At 42.8% G+C, this 15639-nt stretch overlaps 3 protein-coding genes across 6 annotated transcripts in view; 1 reads left to right on the top strand and 2 right to left on the bottom strand.

Moving 5' to 3' along the window:
- Positions 1-15639, bottom strand: part of LOC147461895 (pentatricopeptide repeat-containing protein At3g12770-like) — a 141801-nt gene that overhangs the window by 22886 nt on the left and 103276 nt on the right. The window lies entirely within an intron of this gene.
- LOC147461896 (transcriptional activator DEMETER-like) overlaps positions 1-15639 on the top strand; it is an 81182-nt gene that overhangs the window by 26644 nt on the left and 38899 nt on the right. The gene's annotated exons all lie outside the window — the stretch shown is intronic.
- Positions 1076-8456, bottom strand: LOC147461897 (uncharacterized). Its single transcript, XM_086509655.1, has 3 exons — positions 8448-8456; positions 1591-1818; positions 1076-1414 (listed from the first exon to the last, which is right to left on the bottom strand). The coding sequence occupies exons 1-3, from the start codon at positions 8454-8456 to the stop codon at positions 1076-1078; spliced, it is 576 nt and encodes a 191-aa protein (XP_086365781.1).

The following is a 15639-nucleotide window of genomic DNA, read 5'->3' as shown; positions in this document are numbered from 1 at the left end:
TTCCAGCTAGTAAACATAAAATTTTGGTGGCCTACTCTCAAGCGAGCGGTTTACAGGTATAAATAGTTAAGGCGATTAGGGTATTACAACCTTTACAAATTTTGGAATCTAATGGGCAAAGAATTTCTATGGATTTTATAATAACCCTATCAGGAACTCCACAAGGGAAGGATTTTATTTTGGTAGTGGTTGATCTTCGAGTAAGATGGCTCATTTTACATCTACGATCGTGACCGTGGAAGCTCCACAAGTCCTCGATTTTTTTTTTTCATATTGCATGGATTACTTATCTGTTAGAGATCAAAAGCTCACAGGAAATTTTTGCCACCAATTGTGTACCAAATTGGATGCCACTCTCAATACGAATAGTGGCAATCATTAAGAGACTAATGGCCAAACAGAAAGGGTGAATGAAATCTTGGAGGATATGTAAAGGATGGTATTGCTACCTTACAAGAGGTAGGACATCTTGATCATAGTCCACAAAAGATAATAGATTGAAGATAGAAACGGTTAATAAATAATGTTATCCAAGAATTTCTAGTTCCCTGGAAAGATCCTCCACTTACAAAGGCTATGTGGGAGCCAAAATATTTTGTGCATAAACAATTCCGTATTTTGATCATTGAGGACGATGATCTTTCTGGAGGAGGAGAGAAGACGGAGAATTTAAGGGCCGACCAAGGTGGTTGAGCTCGTCCATGACTAGGCATAAGTGGCGAGGGGTACAAATGTCCAAGGCCAAGCTCGGGGGCTATTCTCAAAGGAGAGAGGGCAAGGTATGGACAAGGCCAACTACTCTCAAAAGGGGAATAAATTGGATGGGTGGTGAGTTTAAAGAACTTATTCCATTAACGTTTCGACGTGATTCAGAAAACTAAGCAGCGCAGAGAAAGCGTGAAGATTTGGGAACGTTGAGAGAGAGAGAGAGAGAGAGAGAGAGAGAGAGAGAGAGAGAGAGAGAGAGAGAGAGAGAGAGAGAGAGAGAGAGAGAGAGAGAGAGAGAGAGAGAGAGATATTAACGTCCTGTTGAGGCCAAAGCTGACCTATAGGACAGATCAGAATACATCTTTGGTTACATGGTTTCTTTAGTCTCCTGTTCTTGAGGTGATTTGTTGACAAAGTCTTTAATGATGGCTCTTCCTCCTCTATAGACTGCCCACTTCCCCTTTTTCCTTGCTTCTCTTACTTTTTCTAGTTCTGCTGATCTGTTCTTTAGTTGGGTAGGTGTCAGATCATTTGATAGCCAAATAGATGTACCTTTTAATGACCTTGTCTGCTTCATGATTGCTATCTTTTCTTTCAGATCATAGTAGAAACCCTTTGCCTGTTTCCCTTTTACTTCCACATGCATTGGCTCTCCCAAATCGATGAAGGGGACCCCCCGAGACAATCGTTTAGTCAGTGTATCTGTCTCTACAGTGTATTCAGATTCATCTTGTTCATCTTCATGCCTTTGCGTGTCCCACCCATCGGGAAGACCTCCAATTCGAATATGTCTTTCTATGCTCTGTACTCTTTAATAACAGACAAAACTTCATCAGAGAAGCTTTGTGGAGTTACCTTAGCTGTAGATTGGTCTTCTTCAACCTTTGGTGGGAATTCTTCCATTGCTGTTTGCTTTGTTGTCAATTCTTGTACTTTTGTTTGAAGGTCTGCTATGTGTTCCTCTTTCTTTTGTAGCTCTTGTTTGACAAGACCGAGTTCATTCTGAAGTTTCCTCATTTCTTGTAGCAGGTAAGATTCCCATCCTGTTGGTTTTATGATTGGTGGAGGGATGCGATCTGGTTGTGTCAAGATGTCAGCAAAAGTCTTCTTCTGCTTCCCTGTCATGGTGCGGATGTGTATGTAGAAAAGGGGGGGGTGTTAGAGAGCTACTCGCCAAAGGGGGGATCCCCCCCTCAACCCCCTTGGGGGGCTACTCCCTTACCTCAAGGCGCTAAATGGTTTGTGGCTGCCCTGTGTCGCGCAAGGGAGAGAAGATCAGAAGATCAGGGCTGCCCCTGCTGTATCGTGCGAGTTCCCCCCTCTTGCTGAGACCAGCAGCCGCTACCTGCTGCTGTGCACAGAGAGAGAGAGAGAGAGAGAGAGAGAGAGAGAGAGAGAGAGAGAGAGAGAGAGAGAGAGAGAGAGAGAGATTTTATTATCTTCCTCGGAGGTCAAATATGACCTATGGGACCAAAATTACATGTGATGTAGTATGTGTATGGCTGATGAGTGACTCTCGATGCTCCAAAATTGTGGTGATGAGAGTCGCAATGGAGAGCCCACACTGTGGCTGGGAGAGGAAAGTGTGTAGGTGTATAGACAAGCTGAAAATGTGAGAAGCAAGTTCGGATGTTACCAAAAGCTTAGCACTCTAGTAGTGTGTGGTACTTCGAGTCTCGAACTTGAAGTGAGCATAATGTGCACAGTCGATTTGACTCTTCTCCATTGCCCCAATGCCCTGTCTCGCATAAAAGGGAATGGGAGCTAAGCCGAATGGCTGCGATAGTGCGTATAGGCTCAAGCATGTAAGTGAGTACAATTTTCTCTCTCAGCGAAGAACATGGCTTTGTAGTTGGGGGCAATATGGGTGTTGTAATGTATGAAGCGTGACCCACCGGATTTTTCCAAAGCTGTAATACATTGGCGTTGTAGAAAAGCTTCATTCACTTGGGAGTCAATTGAAGCATCATGTAGCAAGTGTAATGCCTCCCATCTCCCAAACCACTTCTTTATGTCTTGCATCCATCCCGTGCTCAAGATCTTGCTTTTATGCATCTATTGAACTTTTTTGCTTGTTTCTATGCAATTGTAGGAACTCGATGTGAGGGGTTTTGACGCATCTTTATCATGTACTCCACAACTCTTTCCATGCCCATAACCTCAATTGGAAGAGATCCTGACTCAAGAAGTAGGAGCATATATGGTGTTTGTGTCTTAACTTGGAGAAAGTTTATAAGAAAATGCTTTTGGACATTTTCAAACTCTTTTCAAGTAGACTTTGAGATGCTCCTGCCCCACACTTCAACTCCATAAAGAAGAACCGGTATCACCAATGCATCAAAAAGGTACTTCTTGAGAACCCAAAACTTGATGTTTCCCGCATTACACATGTTCTCAAATGCATAATATGCTCTCTTTCCCGCTTTCAAATAACGCATAGCATATTCATGCCACTTGTGATTGGATGGAATCTCAAGGCCAAGGTACTTAAACCTCTCAAAAAATTCAAGTGTCTCATTGTTGTACACAATACATAGCTTCTTCTTATGGTTGGTTTTCACAAGCATAAGCTTTGTTTTGGATTCATTCACAATCAACCCACTATGCAAGCAAAAGTTCTCAAGGCCAACCGTAAGCTTTTGTGCATCTTCTAAAGTGTGCGCTAGAAGCACTACATCCGCATACAACAAAAGCATGATTACCGCATTGAAAATAGTGACCCTTCATGCCTTCTTCTTGCATAAAGTAAAGTACCATTTGTTCTAATTGATCGATGCATAGACCAAAGAGAGTTGGTGACAACGTACATCCTTGTTTAACCTCAATAGTGCTTACAAAAATTCTGAAATTCCTCTTCCCATGCGTAATTGACACATCACCTTCTCATAGATTCGAGAAACCGCAAGCATAAACTCACTTGGCACTTTGAGTTTTTCCATCCTTCTCCACAAATTGTTACGTGGAATCATATCAAAAGCAATAATACAATCGCTTGCCTTTCAACCGACTTTCTTCCATGAGAACACGAAGAGTGACAAGATGATCAATGGTGCTATGGCATTGACGAAAACCCGCTTGTCCTTTTGCACGCTTGTCATTCTCTTCAGTCCAATTACTCAATTTCATCTCCATTATGCACCCAAACAACTTTGCCATAAGAGACCCAATCATTATAGTCTGGTAGTTATTTCCCGTCCTTTATGCAAAGGCTTTACTCAATTAGTACTCCAATCATAAGGCATACCATGTTGAAGTGCAAGGTTGAACATATCACACATTCACTCATGTGTTAAATCTCCTGTCCATTTGATCATCTCCAGCTGATACCGTGAAGATCTCCCGCGTTGCGAGTGGCCAACTTTTCAAGCCCACCGTATACATCCTCAATAGTAAAAAAAGAGTGCAAACATGGGAGTGAACCATAAAATGACATTTTTTCAGCATTTGGTTGCTCGTATAGTTGCTTACAATGTGTGTACATATCCACAGTTTCTCCAAAATCTTTCACATGCACGTACCTTTTCTTGGACTGGAAAAAGTTGTTGCTTTACTTCCTATCTTTTTCTCTTCTTTTGAATCAATGCCTTGTATGTATGCAAATGACTTTGATAGTTGTCTTTGTCCATAGTTGCATCAAGCTTTATCAAGGACTTTCGAGCATCTTGACATTCTTTATCAAACCACCTTTTGAGTGATCTATCTTTGTTGATACCATGGAGATGCTTTATGGCAAAGCATTCTTCGGTACAAGAACAAATAACTTTCTTGAAAGCATCCCATTTAGTTTCCAATGGTGCATCATATTGAAGCTTTTTCATCCATAACTTGTGCTCAACCATTTCAACGTATATTGGTGCCCGTTTGAAATCCATATATAGTGATAACTTCTCTTTCCTTTGGCTGAGATTATCATGCTTAGTTGCTTCTCTACATGCAAGGTCAATACATAAGGTCCAATGGTCTGATTCCGGGGTTCATTGGCCAAACATAAAACTCTTTATGCGATACATGATGGATTCGAAAAGTAACATATAGTCAATCACACTATCCCCATTATGTTTTCTACATGTAGATCCATTGGTTCCACTCCACAAAGATACATCATTGGCAATGAGTATACCTATGTTATTACACATGTGTAAAAGTAACTTTCCATAATGATCCGGCTCTTTCTCATCCATTGAAGTACGATCATACAAGTGAACTTCCTCCAACTCCCTTGAAATGTATGGCATATCAAATTGTTGAGTATCATGTTGCAATGTTTTTCTACAAGCATTCATATTCCCAAATACACTAACATCACTTTCGCCTTTGAAATAAGCAGTGTCTTCTTCTAAGTCAAAAAATGGCTGATCTCTATCCATGCAAGCATAAAAGGGGGGATCATGATGAGGAATGTAGCAATCGGCTACAAAAATGGGTGCTCTTTTTGTTGTCATAATTTTCAGCCATACATAACGTTTGTATTTGTTATCTTTCACAATTGATCCAAAATCTTTCAGTACTTTCTTAACCATACATGCTACCCCTCCTTGCCCTCTTCGTTGCTTGAGATTCTTTGACCACATCAATGAATGTACATTGTAATCCTCCAAGCCATTAATCCTTTGTGTATCATGCTCCGAAGTTTCAACAAGAAGTACAACATCGGCTTTGCTTGTTAGTTCATCAATGCCAACCCCCGCATTCCATGGGTATCCATTGCAATTCTAAAAGCATATTTTCAATTGTAACTCGGTCTCATAGGTCGCGCATCCCTAATTGCTCGAGGGACTTGCCTCCTCGTTGGGCACATTTCTTCGTGAGGAATCTCCTTGTTTTTCTTACTCTTTCCTCATTTGCCTTGCGACACATATTTTGTTGCTTAATAGTGCGATCTTCACATACAAAACACTTTGTATCCGTTAAATAGATCCAACTATTATCAAGGATAATCTTTCGTTTGGTCTCATCCAGCATGGTGCATACAATTGGCCATTCTTCCGAGTGAGGAGCTCCTTGCTTACCCACTCTATGTGCTCCATAGACCATAACTCCGGATATGCAAAAGTGAGTTTTGAAGAAATCTTCGATAACAATGGCAAGAGAAGGAGGTATCTCTAACTTCTCTTTGAGAATTCCACGAATAACAATGTTCTTGGAACGTCGCTCCTGTTGCTTCAACTCCTCCACATCCACATTCTTTGCTTGAGCCATAGCTTGCATGAGGGAGGAATTAGGAATCACATTGCTACCACATACATCAGCCCAAAACTTGTTTGTGCATACATTTTTCATGTCGCATACATCCCGGCTCATGGTGTCAAATTTCTCCTCTTTCAATACATGGTCATGCTCTACTTTGCTCATGCGCTCCTTTAAAGAATTCAAGTCCACAAGAGAGCGTTTATATCCCTTGACTTCCTCTTCAAGTTGCGTCAAACATGTTGTTTGTATAGCAAGTATGTCACAAACGGGAGCGCATAGCAATATAAAATATACTCGGATAAATAGAATTTATCACTTAACACCAAAGCCAGAGGATATAGGGAGAAATAGATAGAGGGAGAGAGAGAGAGATAGAGTGAGAAGATCGACACAATACTGGGGACCAGAAGATGGGTTGGTCCCTCCTGTAATAGTATCTTTATTACTGAGGTGAAGTCTATACAAGCACTTGAACCGAACGTATTTCCACGTTCGTTCTAGAATAAGACTTGATGGTTCCTGGAAGCCTCAGCTTCCTATACCTAGGGCAAACCGTTCCTTATTTCAAATCCTCGAGAATCAAATTTCTCGCCTCTGGATCTCACCTTCCAGACTCGGGGCATGGCATCCCTGCAACTCTTTTCCGACTCTATTTCCAGAGTCCTCTTCTCGCAGAACAACTCAGCTTTCCTGGACGGGAAGTCCTTACATGGGAACCTCAACTTCCGGATCACAACTCGAGAGACTACCTCTCTCCGATCCGTGGATCTACTTCCCAAACTTGGGTACAAAACCCTTGGGCTGATCTGGCTCTAGTTCATCAGAGCGCTTTCTCCTGCAGAGGCTCATGCCTTCCTCTACTCCTACTCCCTCACTAAGAGGAAGTAAATCTACAAACAAATGCTTAGAGACCAGAGCATGAAAATCGTTACCTTCAAAGTCTCGATGCACGAAACGCAACTCGGTTCTCGAAAAGGAATTCCCCAGAAGAGATCTCTACAGAGAAAATCCTCTCTTTCAATCCTACACACAAAAGAGGTGTGTTCTCGGGTTCCTTCTCGTAAATCAGCCCCATCTACGAAGTTTATGGGCTGAAAAACAGAGAAAAACAGCAACTTGTCGCGATGGAAACACGCTCCGTAGGCACTTCTTTGCGGGGGAACTCGCGCATTGAGTCCTGGCGACATTCGGGTACACTTGGAACAGCCATGGGCATCACCGGCAACGTCTTCTTTGCGGCTGAAATTTGCAGCACCATCTCCTCCATGCGAAAACTGGTCTTCCCTCCGAGAGAGGGTGTGTGATGCTTTTATAGCTCCCTGGCCACGGCAAAGATAGTAGAGCATTGGCTGCTCGCGTAGAGATCGTGGCCGTTTTTCGTTTTTTTTTTTTTTTGGCTCTTCTTCCAGAAAAAGAGAGAAAAATCGCTGGCTGGTTTTTACTTCTTTATCTAATCATAGGCTGCCCACTTATGAAGTGGACGGCCGGTCACCTTTAAAAATGGTCTGAATCTATCCAAAAACTCAATAGACCTTATAAGTTAAAAATAATGCTTTCACAGCACTTCCAAGGCGTCCCTAGATGCAATCACATGCATAGTTGCAATGCAGACATAAACTTCCTCACTGCTTTCCCGAAAAGCAACCCGCCTTTTCAGAAAGCATCCGTTTTTCCTCAAAGTTTCCTCTGAACCCATCTTCATTCAAGTGCTTGCTTTTCCTTGTATACAATTCTAACACAATTTGGAATTTCCTCATGACTATGGATATTCCCTTTCCGATGCACCTGTCACCCACCTTGTGACGCATCAGGAATACCCATCACCTAGTCCCCTTTCCTACCGAACTTACGGTACAATCTCCTTCACGATGCTCTATGTCACCCATCCTATGACGCATCAGAGATGTCCGTTCCCGGATGGTCGGATACTTCTTTCCGATGCTCCCTGTCACCCATCCGATGTGACGCATCAGAAGTACCCATTCTTGATGGCCTTACAGATATTCCCTTTCATAGTGCTCCCGTCATTACTCTGAATGACGCACTAGAAATACTCTGTACTTGGATGTCTCCAGTAAGAAAAACCCTCTCACTTAAAATTCCAATAATTCATTAAGAATTATTATGTTTATTGGTGTTCCAAGCGAGAAAACCCTCTCACTTTAAATCCAATAATTCATTTAGAATTATCTTTTTGTCAGATAAAGCCAATTTAGCAACAAAGTGTCCTCTTGAGATTCTCATTCTCAACCACAAGAACCCTTAGCGTGCCATTCTCCATTGCAAGTGCCCGTAAGTCTTCACCTCGTTTGTTTACGGTCTCTTGCAACGATACCAAGTATGCAATGATCATGGTTTTTGATGTCGTTGGTTGAGTGGTTGTGTTGCTATCTCCACACTCATGAGATTTTGGATCATTTTTTACAATGGTTGTGGACCTTGTTGAAGAAGAAGAACCCTTGCAAGTGCCGAAAGACATTGTATGTAGAATAAGAGATGAGAGTCAACTTTCCTGAACCTGTTCACTTCAGAAATGCTGCTACTGAAACGCCTTCCATAACTCTGAAAATTTATGTGTCTTTACACCAATGCATAGAGGGCATCGTGCTCTTCGATTGAGGCTATAGTTCACCCAAATTGGAGTTCAGATGAAGAAGTTATGATCAAAAGAGTGAATTGTTGTCTACTAGGTCAAAAAACGACTGCACTAGAGAGAGAGAGAGAGAGAGAGAGAGAGAGAGAGAGAGAGAGAGAGAATCAGTTCATCGAGAGAGAAATGAAATAACGTCTTCAAAAGGCCAAAATGACCTATGACACTTACATCCCAATAAATCTAATACTCTATATGAAAAGCTATGAAAATAGAAAATGAACAAAAAGTCTAAAACCTAGGTCTGTCATACATCGATGGGTAGGTGGGAGGGGTAACAGAGTAAACATGGTGAATAGGGTAGGGGGGGTGAGAGCTAGGGACTATCATATACATCAATACAGGGGAGGGGGGAATAGGGTGTCGAGGCTCAAGGTGTATAACAGCTCAACTCAAGAGATCAAGCATTGGTCTTTGTCATAGGGTGTCAATGTCCTCCATGCTGAGACGTATGACAGATCGTGGTCGATGTTGATCAATGATAATCCTAATCCGCCTATGTATGTGTCTCCAGTGATGAGAGGATCCTCATAGCTTGGGACGTCTGGCTTGTCCTAGCTGGACAGCTCTATCAAGTGATGTCTCCTGTCTAGTAGGTAGTGTCTCCTCTCTGTCATGAGGTTGCTGAGTGGGGGGTTTAAAGAAATCCTTGATTTGTCTCTATGTAGACCCTCTCTTAGTGGGGTGTCCACCTCTAAGGAGAGTCTCTTTGAATCTATGTATCTCTTAAGAGGTACAACCCTAGACATCTCTGGTCACAGTAATTCATGACCCTAGCCAATGGTCCAAAGCCTCTGTGAACTGGTAGTGGAAGCATCCTCTAATCTCATAATAGACAGTATATCGACATATGTAGTGCTCCTTTGTCTCTGGCTCATGGTGGCATAACTGACAAATCCTCTCCTTTGGTGCTACTCTCCTATATATGGCTGTCTCTATCTTGAGCTAGTGTGAAGAAGTGTGAATCTGGCCAATGGAACATCTCAAGCCGTGTGATAGGTATGTGTCCATGTAGCTGGGTCATACTATGAAGCCATCATCTGTAGTATGGAGAAAATATTCCCAGTAGAAGGCCATCTTCGTCCCTAGCGTCTGTGAGGGCTCTAGCCATATCCTTCTAGTGTCCAGCTGGATGAGGTCCTTTGTAATGAGTCTAGTAATCTCCCGATGTGTCAGGGTGAGGGAGGGTGCTTCCAGAGAGTATTGAAAGGGGGTAGTTTGTCTATTCTGAACCGATGAAGCTCAAACCTGATGTCATCTGCACATACCAGTGTGACATGTCTTCCTCCATGGAAAGCTTCCTAGAAGACTCGAGCAAGTCAGGCATATCTATGTCGGGGCAATGCCGATAGCTATGGAGAAATGATACTGATCTAGATAAGGCCTCAACCACGATTGGTGGTGCTGCCATCTCTGCTTTGATGATCTCAGCCTTGCCTCTGCTGCTCCTCGCCCACTAAAGAGCACTCCAAGGTAGGTATAAGAATCCACAATCTCCTGTCCTGTTTGTGGTGTTGAACACCATCGCCTTGGTTTTACCAAGGTGCACTGACAAATTATTATCTTGCACAAAAGTAAGGCCTTGAGGTGTTGTTGCATATTTTTTGGGGATTCTGTTATAAGAACAATATCATCAGCATACAACAATAGCGATATCCAAGTGCCAGCCAACTAGGCTCCTCTGCCTCTTGAGCTCCCAGTGTAGTCCAAGATCTCATCAATTATATAATCCATAGAGGGTCGTCGGTAAGAGTGGGCATCAATATTTCACCCCTATATTGGAGTGAAGTGGTTGTGATAAACCTTTTGAGGTCCGTACTCATCCAATAATAGTCTCACAGAGAGAAGAGTCTAGTATATATATATCTATATATATCTATCTATCTATATATATATATATATATATCTATATATATCTATCTATCTATATATATATATATATATATATATATATATATATATATATATATAGATAGATAGATAGATAGATAGATATATATATATCTATCTATCTATCTATCTATCTATCTATCTATCTATATATATATATATATATATATATATATATATATATATATATATATATATATATATAGAGAGAGAGAGAGAGAGAGAGAGAGAGAGAGGGCATCGTCTTGGGCTACCAGCAGTCCCTTGCAACATACTCAATCCGGAAGTGATAGCCTATGATAGTACAATAGAGTTGTTGGGTGATCCGCCTTGATGTGTCGACCCTTGGAACTCGAAGGATGCTATAGCTTCCAAAGAATACACAAACTAAAAGGGAATCTGTTGAGTAGTTGCGTTAAACTGTGTCTTGTATGCCCGAGTGACTCCCAAGATTGCCTGTGCCAAGTCTGAGGATGTATGTAGCAAGTGTAACAGACTTGGACATTCCAAGTCAAGAATCAATCGCGACAGCACCAAATAACCACTTCAAAACAATTCACAGATCACAATAGATTTGCACTGGCCCGGCGGAGTTCCGTGCCTAGAGATATTGGCCCCAAAGACTGGCGCCCCTTTCGGTATTTCTTTTTATTTAATCAATCAATTAATCAATCATCAAAGTACAAGAGAGCGGTTAGGGTTTCACTCTCAAACTCTGCGTCTAGATGCTCTGAGAAGTGAAGCCCTAACCGCTCTCTTGTACTTTGATGATTGATTAATATAAAAAGAAATACCGAAAGGGGCGCCAGTCTTTGGGGCCAATATCTCTAGGCACGGAACTCCGCCGGGCCAGTGAAAATCTATTGTGATCTATGAATTGTTTTGAAGTGGTTATTTGGTGCTGTCGCGATTGATTCTTGACTTGGAGTGTCCAAGTCTGTTACAGCAAGCCTTCAATCAAAACCTTATTTGTCTCTCAGCCTAGCCATTTTCATGTGGATAGTTGTCACAAACTACTGATGTGTCAACGATTATAGCCGAACAGGGTTAGGACTCCCTAATCCTAACCCACCTGGGAATCTCGGCCGAGTGGCCAAAACCCTAGCAGAAGAAGAAGAAGTAGAAGGCCTTACCAACTTACTGAAGCCGTTTGAGAGGCCTAAAAGACAAAATGGGTAAGAATCAACTTGCACAACCTTGGCCGAGGGGCCTAAATATAAAATAAAGCAGAGCACACACACACATGCAAAATTACATGGAGTATGATGATGTGGCAGCCAGTCCGCACATTGCGAAAATCTTAGATGATGTGGCAGCATTGTATGGACAGCCCTATGGGTGCTTGCTTTTGGTCCAGATGCTTTTGGATAAGTTGCTTTTCATGTAAGTACTTTTGGACAAGCCTTAAATAAGTGCACATGGTATTCGACCATCTGGAGAAGTAGAGCAGAGCCCCAAGAGCTTGTACCTTGTTGCAACAATATTAAGAAATACCAAAAGGGGCACCAAGGTTTGGGGCCAATGCCATGTGGTAATGGAACTCCGCTTCTCCACGTGGAATCTCTCTCTCTCTCTCTCTCTCTCTCTCTCTCTCTCTCTCTCTCTCTCACACACACACACACACACACACACACACACACACACACACACACACTTATTTTAAAAAAAAATCTGCTTTGATTAATTTACAAGTGGGAAACCTCAAAGCGAGGAAAACCCACGAAAAGAAAGGGATACAAAAGACGGAGCACTATGAGGCTCCGAAGGCTAGAAACAGTCAAAGTAAATCCTGTAGGCATCAAGAGTGATGTCTCCAGCTTCATAGGCAAAATACAACGCTTGACCAAGAGATAATTTGAAATAGGGAAAGGGGTCAACAAAAGTGCCCTGGAACATTAAGGAGTTCCTATGATGCCAGATGGCCCGCATAGTCCAAAATTTGACCCAAGTCAAGAAGACCGCAAACTAAGATTGTGGTGACCGAAGCACCCCAAAAAGCCAAAATCGTCTGTGAAAAGAGCCGGAAGGAAAACGTAGTCGAAGAGCAGTCGACACTTGCCGAATGAAGGCTCTGGAGTAACGACAACACCACAGCAAGTGTGGCACGGTCTCCTCAGCTTCAAGGCGTCTGGGGCAGCGGGAAGGTGCAATATGCCGAGCATGCAACACACTGCCAAAACAGGTAGAGCTGCCACCAAGCACCGCCACAAGAAAACACGTTCCTTCAAAGGCAGATGACTCTGCCAAATGCGAGACAATGCGTGTTGCCACCACAAGGATGACTCGGAAAGCGACCACAGTTGATTACCCTGATGCACAATCCATACATCAGACTGAAGAATGGCATAGACACTGGCAGCTGAGATGCAGTCCAATCTAGTAGTAGCCAGATTCCAATCAGAGAAGCGAGAGTCTTCATCCAGAGGAGGAAATGGGCGAATGAGCAGCAAGCATGTTTTGAATCTCCTGCCAGAGAGGAGAATAGTGAAGACCCAACCGAAAGCGGGAGACGGCATCAGCGAAAGAAAGAACATAACCCGAGTCATCAACCACCTGATGCACCTGACAGATTCCTTTTCGAGAAAGAAAGTACGCTTGGCGAGGAGAGGGTTTAACCAAAGTCGAAGCAAAAACCCTGCTCCAATGCAGACTCTCCAAGGGAAGAGAGTTACTCTCAGAGGATTGTCGACCATCCCAAGCCAAATGCGAAGTGACAATCTTTCAATCAACATTTAGAGAAGAAGTAAAGGGACATCCAGGAATGTGTCCTTCAAGCTTTATCACAAGGCAGGCCCCACGTGCCAATATAAAAGAGCAGACTGCTCAACAGACTTTTAGCACTTAAATAGCAACTGAACTGAAATAGAGAGAGACGACACGCGACACGGAGTGGTGTAATTCCACCCCAGAGAGAGTTGGCCCCAAACCTTGGCGTCCCTTTCGGTATTTCTTGATATTGCATCAACACAGTACAAGCCGGTACTCGAGACTTTGCACCTTTGTACTAAAGCATGCCAGAGAATGAGCCCTAGCCTCATATTTAAAGGCCCTTGGCCTAAAAAGCAGTTTACAGTAAAAAGCCTTCAAACTTAAAAGCTTCTGGTCCAAAAGCAAAGCCAAAAAGCTGCCAGCATAAATCACGGAAATCCGTACAGCCTACCACGTCATCACGCCAGCGCAAAATGCGGAAATCCATAGTACAACCTGCCACGTCATCACGCCAGCGCAATTTTCAAAAATCTGCCACGCTGTCCTTAGGGTTAGGGTTTCCAGAATTAGGGTTTTAGCAATTAGGGTTTCTGGTAGAAATTAGGGTTTCCATTCTTTAGGCTTTGACACGTCAGCAGTTTGTTACAAGCTTCCCAAAAACAACATCCCAATAAGTCAGTTGCCAATGACCAAAAGAAGGGGTGACAATGTGCGCACATAAATGTGTGACCATGAGAGCCTAGGGTTGCTGCTGCTCCACCAAAACTGGCAACAACATAGCTTTCCGAGCCAGAAGATGACGTCTCAAGTCCAAAATATTCAACCCTCCAAGCCGCTTGGGAGAACACAGCTTGTCCATAGATAGAAGCCGAATGCCCCTCTTGGTAGACGAGGTCCGCCAAAAATGTTCGAAAATATTGGACATGAGAGATTGCAAGCGCAACTGAGGCCAGGATAACAAAGGCAAGTAAAACTGCACATAAGCCACAAGGATGCATTGGACAATCCTGAGATGCACATGAAGTGGCCACGTGGACAATTTCCAATAATTCAACTTGGAATATAGACGTTGGAGCACCCAATCCGTTTTCTTCATAGCCGATACATTCCAACCCAACGGATAACCCAAATGGCAAACCAGAACATGGGGAGGAACAATCTCCCCAGGCCACAATATCTTATGCCAGTCACACTCTTTCAGAGGCAATAGCTTGGATTTGCAAAAGTTAACTTTGAGACCTGCCTCCAATCCAAACAAGTGAAGAGTATGCAAAATCTGTTGTACATCATCATAGTTATTACGAGGCATGAACAAAGAGTCATCCGCATAAGCCTGACCAGCAAACTGTCGACCAGAAGGTAAAGTAAGGCCATGTAGCCTACCAGTGGAGGTCAAATAATCCAAATACATAAACAAGGGATGAGTAGCGATCGCATAAAGCAAAGCACTCAGAGGGCATCCCTACCGTACCGACTGTCCCAAAGGTCAAGATTCTGTGAGAGAACTATCCTGCAAGCCTGCAGAAGTACTGTTTTTGCATACAAGAAAAGCACGACACGGGATAGCCTAGGCCCAAAGCCCAAATGTCGCATGGTATCCGCAATGTAATCCCAAAGAACAGTATTGAATGCCTTTTCAATGTCAACCTGCATGACTAATACATCCTGTCGAGTATATTTTGCATATTCCATACCAATAATGACATTTGCAAGGTTATCAGTAATTTGACGTCGCAGAATGAAGCTGTATTGAGATTGATGCAAGCCTTCATGCAGAAAGCATTTGAGTCGGTTAGCAAGCATTTTTGCCATTAATTTATATACCACAGGCATAAGTGTAATAGGCCGCCAATGTGAAAATTCTTCGCACAATGCATGCTTAGGGATCAGCTTGAGCAAACCTTCTTTCCAAGAGGAGGGTAATTCGTGTTGTTCCCAAGCTGTATTCATCATGAATAATATAGGCAACTTCAAATAATCGTAGAAAGACAAGAAGAATTCCACAGAGAGACCATCCCGACCAGGAGCTCTCCATCGACCTAAATCAAGCAAGCTGGCATACAATTCCGACTGAGTGAAAACAGCTTCCAAGTCTTGAGCCTGCCGCAACGAGAGAATGGAAGTGACATGCGATAGAAACATGTGGCACGCTTGGCGAGCTTCTCTCGTGGGAGAAGAAGGGGCCTAAAAAATCTTGCCATAATGAGAGCGTAGGGCTAGTGCTAGCTCTCGGAAAGTGGAGGTCCACTCCCTTGATGGTAATTTAACTCTCCGTATAGCTTGAGACTGCCTGGAGTGATGCAAATGCTGAAAGAATTGTTTAGAAGCACATTCTTTATCTGCAAAAGCCTGTTGACGAAGTCTGCCATTTGGCCAATTTCCTCTCATCATTGTGCCTTAATATTGCACGAGACGAAAACAACTCAGTCATTTGAGCATCAGTAAGAGAAGAATGATTAGCCAAGTGCATTAATTGGATACAAGCATCCTTT

The sequence above is a fragment of the Adiantum capillus-veneris genome, chromosome 3 (genome assembly GCF_014529385.1).
Source record: "Adiantum capillus-veneris isolate H3 chromosome 3, ASM1452938v2, whole genome shotgun sequence".
Lineage (NCBI taxonomy): Eukaryota > Viridiplantae > Streptophyta > Polypodiopsida > Polypodiales > Pteridaceae > Adiantum > Adiantum capillus-veneris.
The sequence above is the reverse complement of the archived record's forward strand: the minus strand, read 5'-3'. Positions and strand labels throughout refer to the sequence as shown.